The sequence below is a fragment of the Limulus polyphemus genome, unplaced genomic scaffold, assembly GCF_000517525.1.
Source record: "Limulus polyphemus unplaced genomic scaffold, Limulus_polyphemus-2.1.2 Scaffold1563, whole genome shotgun sequence".
Classification (NCBI taxonomy): domain Eukaryota; kingdom Metazoa; phylum Arthropoda; class Merostomata; order Xiphosura; family Limulidae; genus Limulus; species Limulus polyphemus.
The window spans coordinates 85,501-98,139 of NW_013667173.1; the positions used below are offsets into that span (position 1 = coordinate 85,501).

General features: G+C 35.4%; 1 protein-coding gene across 1 annotated transcript in view; it reads left to right on the plus strand.

Moving 5' to 3' along the window:
• Positions 1 to 12,639, plus strand: part of LOC106464112 (retinoblastoma-like protein 1) — a 53,749-nt gene that overhangs the window by 6,200 nt on the left and 34,910 nt on the right. The window contains exon 2 of the mRNA XM_013924223.2: positions 12,386 to 12,522. Coding sequence (XP_013779677.1) covers positions 12,386 to 12,522 — 137 coding nt within the window. The remainder of the gene's footprint in view (positions 1 to 12,385; positions 12,523 to 12,639) is intronic.

Here is a 12,639-nt window from a genome sequence, read left to right on the forward strand (position 1 = left end):
AGCTTTCTTTTTAGAACTCAAAAAGTAATGTGTTTGGTGCCAAGTACTCACAAAAAAAATTAGATCAGTCACATAAAGATTGAAAAGGATGTGCTAAATTGACAAGAAAAATACCATGGTAATTGTATCATACTGGTAAAAAAATATTGTTTTCTGCCACTATAAAGGGAAATGTTTTATGAGCATAAATGAATATTTTGTATTTACATACTATGAATTTATGATTTGACAGCCCATAACTACTGTAAATGCGGTTTTCTTATGTTTATATTATCTGTTATCTTGAAGATCATTTGGCTGATTTTTCACTAGGTTGACAAACTGTTTTCTACCCAAGATTTAAATCCATGCTAGGTATATTCATTAGGTTAATGCAATTCAGGCCTACTTAGATTTAAGACTAGTTTATTAGTATAAGCAACCAGCAGTTTATGCTTGTTGCTTTTCAGCCAAGCTTAATCTGTACATGCATAAATTAGCTGGGTGATTAATGGAATTTGATAATTGATTTAAGCTTAGCTAATTGTTTATCCTCATGAGATTTGAGTAGTTAGAATAATCAAAAAGTAGTAATAATTGATTATTGTTGTGTGTAATGATACTGATTAAGGTTAAAAACCTTGAATCAATCAAATAGTAATGAGAAATCATAATGTCATTGTTTTGATTATTTGGATAGCTGGAATAATTGTAAATGGTAATAACTGGAAACACTACTTTCATTTGGTTGACTATGTTTGTGACTTTACTCAGTTTTATTTGTTATTTTGGTTAATTGATTTTCTAAAGTCCAATTCTAATATATTTCTGTGTATGGGCCTGATCCACAACTTTTGAAGGCAAAAACAAATGATTGGTAGTTTATGGTTTTTTCAAACTAGCAGATTTGGACCGCTACTAACAATATTATTATTCTCTGAAATTAAGTGTAACTGTCATAATTATTTTCTGTGTTAAATGGTAATAAATATGTATTCATCTTTTTTGTTATGTTTTCAAATATCAGAACTCGGTTTATTTACATTAACAGTGTTTTAACTAATAAATAAACTTAATATCCCGAAAAATTGTTTAATCTCAAAGTCTAAGCTCAAGGGAGGTTTAGTTCAATCTATACTTTGATCAATGTGTAATTGGGTTATACTAGTTTTGGAGAATTCTGCTCCTCATCAGTAATCCTTAACAAAGAGAGATAAACTGGACTTATTAGTGAGAAGTATCAAACATATTGTTGGTGTGAAAGTGCTTTATAGTCACTATGAGAAAAACCTATACACTGGATAGGTGAAGTGAAGAAAAAGCTTTTTCACACCAACAATATGTTTGATACTTTTCACTATAAGTCCAGCTTATCTCGTTGGTTAACTTGTGTTCAGGAGTGGAATTCTTCTAAACTAGTATAACCCAATAACACATGCTAATAAAAGTGTAAATTGAACTGGACCTCTCTTGAACTTAGACTTCAATTTTTGGAATACATTTATTTATTATAACTGCTACTGTGCAGCTATATAATGTGAAGAACTGAATAGTGGCCAATGACACTTTTATTTCACCTATCCAGTTTGTAGGTTTTTCTCATAGTGACTACAAAGCACGTTCACACCAACAGTATGTTTGAGTGTTTTAACAATTTGTTAGAAGATGCTTGACTTGTGTAGAAACTGGTGTATCTAAGCTATGAGCTCCTGAATAACAAAGTCTAGGTACCCCATTGGTGTGTGTGGGGGAATTGCAGTTTCTGAGATTTCTATTTTATTATTTTCTCCAATGAGTAACCACTTGGGTATAATATTTCTAACCATGCAGTCAGCACAACTGCAGTACATACCTGAAGCTGGATGGTAATAGTCTAGTTAGCTGGACCATGTGCTAATTACATTGGCAACCAATCAAATGAGTAGAAGCTATAGTTTTGGTATTCCCTTTTCCAGTTACTAAGCCTGGGTGTGTCATGCAAGCCAAATGGGGGATCAAAAACTGGCAGGGCACAAGCTAGTGAAACCATCTTTTTAATCATTATAATCACCTTATATACTTAGAATCTTGAAATACGAATAACTGAAATACACGTATTGGTACTGTAACATACCAAAAAAAACAACCATTTTACCGCTATCAGGGTATGCACAGTAAAAGTTTTACACTATCAGTCAATAATTAAGTAGTGTTTGACCAGGACTTTGTAACTTAATATCATGGTCTCTTAACTGTACACAAGAATATGAAAAGCAATGTTATTAATATCAAGTCAAAATAATAGCAATAGCTACAAATTTAGGAAAAAGAACCAGAAGAAGAGTAAAAAAAATATTTATTAGATTACATAAAAGGACAGTATTAGACACTTTGTAAATAACATTAAATCACAAATAGAGATCAAGCAAATACTTGCAATAATTTCTTTAACAAAAAACTTGCATAGCACAGATGTTTAGTCTATTATAAGGGTAACTCCTTAATAGTGATTAACTTCAGATTGTATAAGATTTCTATTTCATTGCCAGACCTCGAGATTACATATCACATGATTGACAACCTAGCATTTGTTTTGTGTTTTAATGTACATACTTATTTCCCATGTCATAATTATTGGAACCCCATGTTAGCTTCTTAAAATAGAAATAGCTTATCATTTAACATTCACTACAAGCAGGTAAGCTTGTAAGGCAAAATGGAATATAGCTGAACTAAGTTATAGAAAGAAAATATACAAATGATAAATAGAATCTTAAGTAAAAATAGATATTACTTGCTCACAGTCCTCATTTAAAAAGAAAAGTGATGGTAACATCTTAAGGTTCCCAATTTTTTTTTCTCATTATATAAAGTAGCCTGACCAACACACGGAACCATCTATAGTTTAAGTACAAATACCTTATAAAAGCTATTCTTTCAAAGTATCTCCTGTTGGTTCTACCTCTAGTTCAGCTGATTTAAACAGGAGACCATCTAGTCTTTTGTAGGTAACTGTGGGATTTGGTCATTTTCGTTGACTGAGTTGAGCAGGACCTGTCATAGGTAGATCACTAACAAGATCCATTATTTGATCCGGGACTGAAACAGAAGCCTTCCTAGAAGCTGAAGGATTTCTCCATTCACATGGATGGAAGCCCTGCTAGTCCTCTATAGTCAACACAAATTGGCCTTGATGATCTCTGGTACTGTTGATCACCGTTGGGATCACTTTCAATAGGCTGAATATTGTGAACCTCAGAAGGAATAAAAACACTTCCTAGTGTTAAGAAACATGAAATTCTCATACATTTGTACTGGATATAGGATGTTTTAGTTCATACACTAATGAAGTTAAAAACTTTGTTATTTCAAATGGTTCCTTCAATCTTGAATGAAGTTTTCCAGTGGAATTATTTATTGCAAAGAAATATAATGAGTCTTTAATAACATCATATCACCTAATTTGTAAGTCACCATGCATCGATCATGCTTGTTGTCGTATTTAAGCTGCTTTAGTGTTGTCTGAAGAACTTGTTGCAATTTAGTTGATCATTCTTCCACAGTTTAAGGCTTAAAAGGATACTTGGTCAGTTGATCTCGTGAAAGGAAGATTTCACATCCTTGGCATAGTTTGGCAGATGTTACATTTAGACTCGTGAACAAAATAATTTTAATAGCAAATGAAATTCCACATGACATGTTTTATCCTTAAACTGGTATAAGGGTTAAACAGTTGTAAGTCTAGAAAGAAATTGATTTATACCAAATATACATATCTAAAGGTACTTAACATCTTACAATTATCAGAAATAAGAAAGTTCTTTATAGCTTTAACCTTTGCAATAGTAATTTTGAATCTTAGATAAGATACTTCTGGGTGGCAGGATTTGCAAATTTTCAAAGCTAGGTTATACTTGCACAGCCCTAGTATTGGACGAAGGACCTCGTTAGCACTGGGTATAACAGGTATAGTGTGTATGACATATTTTTACACACATTCTTCTTTACTTTTTACTCGTATGCTCATAGATTTAAAGGTATTTATCAATATCCAGTATTTAATTCTAGAATGCTGATGCATGTTGATCCTTACAAGGCATTCAGAATATCACTTAAGATGCAATGGGTATGTATCAGTTTTGGAGACCTGGATTACTTTCCTGTACTCCATACTGTTGGAGAAGCCCAAGAAGAAGTGGAGTGCTCAATCAACCCATCGTGAAGCATTTCATGCAGTTGTATGTGAAGCATTTTTTAATTTAATGGACAATGAACAATATGATTTACGTAGTATTGGTTTTTACTGATGGTTTCAGTCCTTTGTTTAGCTATATCTACAAGTCCAAGCTTATCACAGAAAATATTATAATTATCATTTAATGACTAAATTATTCGCGTTCTTTGCCATTTAGGTGCAAGCTCTGTACTTCATTGGTCAATGTTTCTACAGAAAGTACATTTATTTCAATTACATTTGTCAAAAGTATTTGTTTGGTAAAATTTAAGCCAGTGAGGCAGGGTATTGTAAAATTGTTTACAGCAGCAATTGATTGGTCTGTAATACTATTTGCTGCTGACAGGTAACCCATGAAATGTCCCAAAGGTCAAGAATTAGTCATTCCATCAGCAAAATATTTTTCTTTCATTCTGTGTTAGTAAATTAAGGCTTGAGTTGTCTTTTCTAATTTGTTGTCATACATTTTAATCTATAATAGAATAATCACATCTAGTGTCTATATGACCCACTACTTCCACTTCATCAGTTTTAGTGTTAAATTTAGTGTTTGTTTAGTTGTGGTCATATAATTTAGGGAGGAAATCCAAGCATCCTCCTTTGACCACTCTCCTTGTTTCATGGCTGCTATTTGTTATGTAAGTGTTCTTTTTGCTTATATAATTTTATTGAGATAATTAAGATGGAAGTGTCTTATTTGATTGCAGTTATAATATTTTACAACTTTTTGACAGTTTTCATATCCATTATCACTTTTCTTTGAGCTACTTCTGGTTTATTTTAAAGTCAGTATTCATACTAATTAGAGAATTTTAGCACATCAATAATAAAAACAATATAGTGTAATCCTAGATACAGATTTCTCCTGTGCTTCTAGGATTCTATTCCCGGCTTTTTGTCATCCCCAAGAAGACCAGGTATTGGCATCTTGTTTTGTTCTTTCCAATCTGAATCACTTCATGTATGTGCCTTGGTTCACCATGGAATCCTACCTATCTCTTAGATGGGATTTGGATGATGAGATTTGATATGCCCAATGTTTATCTTCACTTTCCTATTGCTTGGGTTTCATATCGTTATATATGTTTTGTTCACAAGGATCACGTTTCTCAATTCTGAACTCTTCCTATGCTTTCTGTTGGGTGACCTAGTCAATTGCTCAATTCCAACATTTTGTAGGCTCTATATCCGTCTTCATATGCATGACTGACTTCTTCTGGCTCCATCCTTCACAGAGACTTCCACGCACACCTTCTCCTCAGGAGAAGCTGCTCAGGTGGGTTGGATTATCAAGGTGGAGAAGTCCGTCAGCTACCCCTCCCAATATCTTGTTCTTCTGGGGATGTTTTTCAACTCGCATCTAAGGCAAGCCCAGCCATCTCCTTTTCATCTGCTAGCCATAGATAATTTAGCTCAGAAGGCACTATCAGCACCTTCTCTCCTTGCATTAGAGGTTCTGTTTATTTTGAGGACTTGGGCATTACTGGAGGCTCTTATCTCTCTGGGGAGATTTTGGGCCATTAGTCTCGGGAGGAGCTAGGTCTTAACATCAACCTTTTGAACTCCTTGCTCTTCAGTGGGCAATAGTTCAGTTTCTGTCATATCTGTGGGGCATAACAGTTATAATTCATTTCAACAACTTGATGGTTGTCTCTTGCATTGCCTGACAAGGAGGTACTCTATCCTAGTCCTTATGTTCCAGCACTTGAGAATTCCTCTTCTTGGCTCACAGATGTCAGATTTGTTTGTTGGCTTGTCACATATGGGATGTCCTCAATGTTGTCTCAGCTTGTCTGTCCCCCCTCCCCCCAGATATTCTGATGACCATGTTTTAGTTGGATAATCCTCAGATGTATGCATTTTCAAATCAATTGAATGCCAAACTTCTTTTGGTCCCCAGTTCCACATCCTTTTTCTTTGGCTATGGAGGCATTCAGCCAGGATTGGATGAACTATTTCCTTTGTACATAACCTCCCATCTGTCTTCTATGATGGTTGGACTTCTTTGCCATTGATGTTCACCACATTTTATACCACGAAAATTATGTTCTTTTATATCCTTACTGTTCTTTCCTTCCCACAACATCTGCTGATCGTGATGATGATTTCTTTCACCAATATTTCCTTTCCTTCCATATCCCATATTTCCTCCCCCATCTGATCTGATCGTCTCCTGTGTTTGATCTGTGCTTTATGGTGGTACATATCCCTCACAGTACCCTTCTGCTACTTTCACTTTCTTACTCCTGAATCTTGCCAATTGTTCTGTTTTATCCCATCAAATATGTCACCTCCCAATATCCTTAGCTGCTCATTTCTGTTATCCTTTGGAGAAAATTATCCAATCTGACATCTGGACCCACACCTTTGTGTTGAGGAACTTGCACTATCTGACAGTTTCCTTCTAATCAATATTTTATCTTCCCCCTTGTAGCCATTCTCTGTATGTTGATACAACTCTGATTGGGTAAGTTATTTTTGTTTCATTATTTTTCTGGGGCCTACTTTACATGTTATGGATCCTGCTATGTGGCAAGTGGTGCCTGTCCCCATAATGCTCACTGTTGAGATAGGGTGTTCCACAAGACCACTTGCAGGTTTTTCTTTATTGCATTGTAAGTATGTTAGCACTGGACTGTACATTCATGGACTAACAGGAATGGTTTTGTGGTCACCCATTGCACTTTCTCTGGTGGTGCATTCCTCTGGACTCTCCAATGTGTTTCTTTCCTCTCTTCTTCCAGTGGAGTATGGGAGTCCTTAAACTTACCAGCTCCTAGCTGCTAGGGTGGTGGATCATAAAGGAATCCTCCTGAGCGTGCACAATCCCACTCAGTAGAGAGTAGGGTGGTGCTGTTCTGCCTGTGTAGAAGTGACTATTCTCCTGTTTCTGGTCTGATGTTTTATTCCAGATGCTGCTGGTCTGGACTGGATTTTTCCATCTATTTTGCAGTTTTCCCCTCTGGCTGGGAGCATCTTTCTACCAAGGTCTAGATGTTACATACTCAAACCGAGAAGTGAAGATTGGGTTCAACTGCATAGTGGGAATCAGCTGTGATTGGAGGGTTTGTAGCACTCCCGTTGCTGGAGAACTGTTGCATGCTTAAATGCAGCTGAACCATGTGGTATACACATGGAATTAGGTGGGAATTTCAAGGCTAATGGCAAGCAAAAGCTTGTGCACTAGAAAGTAGTCAAATCGAGAATAGTTCTGGGTGAGTAAGGTAATATATTTTCAGTTTAGGAAATTATAAACTTCTCTAACTTGTATAATTACCAGCTGAGCTGGAAGTTGTGTTGCATTTCTGTTGGTGGAGGGTTGTCACATGCTCGTTTGCATACTATCATGCAGCTACCTCACAAGAGGGTAGGTGGGAGTATCAAAGCTAGTAGTGAGTGAATGAGTGAAACTTTGTGCGTATAGAGGGCAGTATAAGTAGGAAAAAGTTATTCTGTGAGAGGAGGTTAGAATCTATCGGAAATAAATTTTCAGTCAAGGAAAGTGTTAACTTTAGACTACACAAAAGATATTACACATCTCAAAAATTATGTTAAATGACAATTTAAGTGAATATATGCAAACATTTCTTTTAACAATCAAATATCTTACCTATCACAGCCCTCTAGTCTATTATAGCTCTTCTTAAGAATGCTTCAGGTAAGCTTTTTATATCCTTGTTTTACATAATCTTACTGAAACTTATCATCCGTATATCATTGGTATCTCAATATAAACGTTACTCTTAAAATTTATTGAGGTAGGTAAGCTAACATACAACAAATAAATGTAGAACTGAACTAAACAAATCTTAAATTTGTACTATCAATTTCTTCTACTGCCTTATAAGATTTACTTGCAAAATTGCAACACTAATCAGCAATCTGCTAGCTTGTTGGTGTTAATTTTGAGAACCGACATCTATCTCTACATATAATAATAATATTATTATTATTATTAACTGTTTTAGAGTATCTAGGCCTAGAACTAATTATCCTAATGCCAGTTGGAAGGCCTAACTATGGGTCTTAGCTGTATTAATGGAAGACTTGAAAATACTTAGTTTTAATATTACTGCTATAGTGGAAGTATGGCTTATTGTAGGTGTATGTATCAATAGATGTATCCAATTTAACATCTAGATTTAGGTCTGTATGTATGTATGTATGTGTGTGTGTGTGTGTGTGTATATATACATACATTTGCAGCTTTGATTTGATATTTATGTTTAAAAATATAGCACTATAGCATCAGGAACAGAAAATCTTTCCTAGGGTACTAAAAAAAGGTCAGAGTTCAGTTATACAAGTCTTGGTAGGTCAGTAGATATTGTGCAGATGCCTGATTACTAAAGGATTGCAAATTTTACTCGTATTTTTAAAGAGTGTAATAAGAATTGTCATGAAAATTATAGACCAGTTAGTTTTACTTCTGTAATGGGAAAAATTCTAGTGTGATAAGAGCAATATCCAAGTATTCATTAAAGATTATCATTTAGCAATCATAACAGAAACAGGTCCAATCAAGTCCACAGTTACTCTGCTGAATGTTTCTTCTATGAGAGGCACTTTGGCTTCCTTCCTTCCCTCTAGGTATTGTCCTTTTGCAGCTCGTCACATGACATGCAGAATCTGCTCACGTCTTTGTTGACCTCCAGTTAATGAAAATTGCTGGTGATTCTATCCGCAGTTTTCTTTGCTCCTTGGTGTCCTCCCACAATTGTCTCATCACTTGAGTCCAGTATTCTGTTGGTACTATGATCTGTTTAACTTCCTCAGAGGAAACTACGATGATAGAGCCAGTACAGCACTCCTTTATGTTCTGTAATTTTCTTTCCTCTTTGTTTTGTGCTCGACTTTCTCTCGGGCACTGTCCCAAAGTTTTTACAGTGAGAGGTCTTTTTCTGTGCTTCCTTCAGTTCCCGTAAACCTACATTAGAAATGTCACTTTTCACGACTTGCACAGGCTATGTCTTGCTTGCATTTCTTTTCTTGAGCTCTAGTGGTGACTTCAGATGCTTTTTCAGTCTTCTTTCTGTCAGGTTTCTCCAAACTTCGACTGTCTGGTATGTTTCCAATCACCAAGTCATGGATGGGTGACTTCATACACATGGCCTCAAGGTCTCCCATGTAGTATGGAGTGCCCATCGTTATTCTTGCTATGGGAAAACTTTCTCACTATCCTGTCAATCAGCACATACAGATGTACTTTGCCTGTCATGTGATCATCAGATACTAGACTGGCTCTCACTGCTGCACCTAGTGTCTTGTAGGACCTTCACTTTCTTGTCCCTGACATAGCCTTCACTTACTGACATGTAATGATTTTTTGCCATCTCTCTATGTTTATCACAAACTCCAATCACTACTGGCATTGTTGATCCAATTGCTAACTTGAGTTGACCATCAGTCATTCTTTTCTTGTTCCTTGCCAGCACCATCCATGTTGGTAGCTCCAGCTGCTGTATGTTAACAACTCTGCTGTTGGTTGTTGGTGACAGACTTGGTCTCATTTGCAATATGCCCCATTTTATAACAAATTAGTATCTATTCTCCCTTTTGTCCATTGAGTTCTTGTCACCTTTGGTGGTCTCCTGTTTCTGGTCAGTCACCCCTGGTTTCAACTTTAATTGGACCTGTCATTTATACTCTCCTTTAGGAACAGTGATATATCAGTGGAGCACGTGATCATGAACTATTCATGTATTAGTAGATCTGTCAGTCCCTCAAAACTATTTTCACACTTGGCCACGTCAGTCCATCTTGTGAAATATCACCATAGGTGTGCCATAAACTGAAATGCAATTTCTCCAGTCTCAGGTTTGATTTCTCTGAACTTTCGATGAAAACCTTTCAGCAACGCCACTTGTAACTTCTCATGATCTATGGCATCTTGTGAGATCATACTTGCATTCACTTGTGAGAAATGGACTAGACAGACTGCCCAGTCACCCTTATCCCAGTTCTGGCTTTCTCTTCATCTTGACTCATTTGACATTCTTGGGTCCTTCATCTTTCTGTTTTGCAATCTTAATTTGTGCTGTTATTCTCTCTATTTCCCCCTTTTTCCCCTGTCTCCTTCTCTTCTTTATCAGTTTGTGCTCTTATTCTCTCTATTTACAGTTTCTTCTCTCTCTCCTTTTGTTCTTTCTCAATTTATGCACTTATTCTCTGTATGAGTAGTCTTTCCTGTTTCTCCTTTCTCAATTTGTACTCTTATTCTCTCTATTTCTTTTAGCCTTTCTTCTTTTCTCTGCCTATGCTCTTCTCTCTCTAGGTCTTCTTGTTGTTTAACAAGCTCTCGTAGATTACTATTTTTTAGCCCAAGTCACTGACTTCCCTCTATCGATTTATCAAAATCAGTCGACATAGTTATATGGCATGACTGTAACCTCTACATCATTTTTGCCATCACCACAGTTGTGCATATATAGGCGTACTTCTGCTGTCTTTCACATCTTCTACCACTGTATAATCCTGGCTGGCTCTCCCCAAATGTTAAGTAGGTGTCTGTGACTTGTTGATAAATTTCAACACTAAATGGACAACATACAATCCAATTTTAAAATAACATATTCAAAACAAGTCATATGTATGTACAAAACTTCATTACACTACTGACTATCACAGTTACAACAAGTATCCAGAGCTTTAAATAATTTTTTTTTCTCAAAGTCTGCACAGGTGAGTTCAATTACTTCAGAACACCCTTTGACAAGACAAATTATTCTCCTCTATCTCTGTTATTTCAATACAGGGCTGTTACACTCACTTTAAAATCACCACTATAATTTGGTTACCACAGTTGTATCCAGAGCTTTAACTAATTGCCCCCTTTTCATCAAAGCTCACACAAGTGGGTTCAGTAACTTCAGAACACCCTTTGATAAGACAAATTATTCTCCTCTTTCTCTTATTAAAATACAAGCTGTGGAACTCACTAGAAATCGCTACTATATGTTTTTTATGGCTAAACTCACAATCATGCAGTCTAACTTCACTTTTATTTACACTTTCACTAATTTATTTACTTATGCAAACTATGTTGCCTATATATGTATATTGCCCAACCAAGGCCTAGAGCTTTCTACAAACTGAGATGCTATGATGTAACAATACTCAGTTAAAGCAATGAGAAAAATTCAGGTTTGAGTAAGGTGATGTCAATTCACACCAACTGAACTATGCAAAAATAATTTGTAAATGCTTATGTAAGCAAACTTGTCATAACCTCTCACTTTTAAAAATAACTTACTTTAAAGTTCACACAATATATACTAAGAAACACTCTTGTATTAAACTTAAAGTGAACAGTTGTGTATATCAAACAGTTCCCATCTAATGAAATATAAGAATATTGAATAACTAGAAAGGATTTTTAGGGCAGTTGCTATAATGATTCCGTGGATGGGTTAAGATCTCATAATTTGTTTTCTTTTGAGAGAAAAAGGGAAGAGTAATGTTATTGAAGTTTATGAGATTATCCAGAGGATAAAAGCTTGTGATTTTTTTGTTCCATGTCCTGAAGAAAATGGGACAAGAGGAAATGTGATTAAGATTTGGAAAATGTAATCTAGGCTCTAGTTAGAACAGTTTTATTTTTCTAACAGGTGACTACTTTATGAAATGAGTTTCTGCTGGCATTAGTGAAGGCCTATAAGAGTCCAACCCTACAAGAGTTTGAGGGAAATAGATAATTTCTAAAAAATTAGAGGGTGCATTTATATTTTTAATCATCCCATAAGTGATCTGTCTTGAGTTATGGAATGTAAAGATTGAAAATATAGATGTATTAGCAGAACTTTTAAGTTTAAGATCTGAAAGCTTAATGGCCACTTTATTTAAGGAGTACAAAGAAAAGCTACCAGGATGATTTCAATATTTGAAGGCAGGTATCATCTTCATTAGATTAATCCCTGGAGATGATTTTACTGGAGAAAGAAGCTTAAGGAAACATGGAAGTTTTTAGGGTTTGCAGTTCATAAACCCAGATGACATTTTCATAAAAGCCCCTACACATTTTAAGGACCATTTTAAGATATGAACTTGTAATGTTTATATTCAAGAGAATAATTTTTTGGTTTCTTTGTTGTATTTTTCAAAAGCTTAATTATATTTAGTTTTTTTTTCAAGGCTATAAAAATGATTTAGAATTAAATTCTATTACATTTTGAATTTGTGAATCAATGTTTGCAGGGTGATTCCCTTCACTGGCTGGCTTGTGCTCTCTATGCTGCTTGTCGAAGTGGTGTATACCAAACAGTGGGTAGGATCACTTCTGTGGAGGGTAACTGTGTGTCCTTGACTCGTCTTCTACGCTCCTGCAAACTCAGGTTTTTTGGGTTTTTTCTTTATAAATCTACAAATCCATAATTTTGTATGATTACATATTTTATGTGTATGTGGTTAATATAGATATCTAAGCATGAGGTTATATAGATATCTAAGCA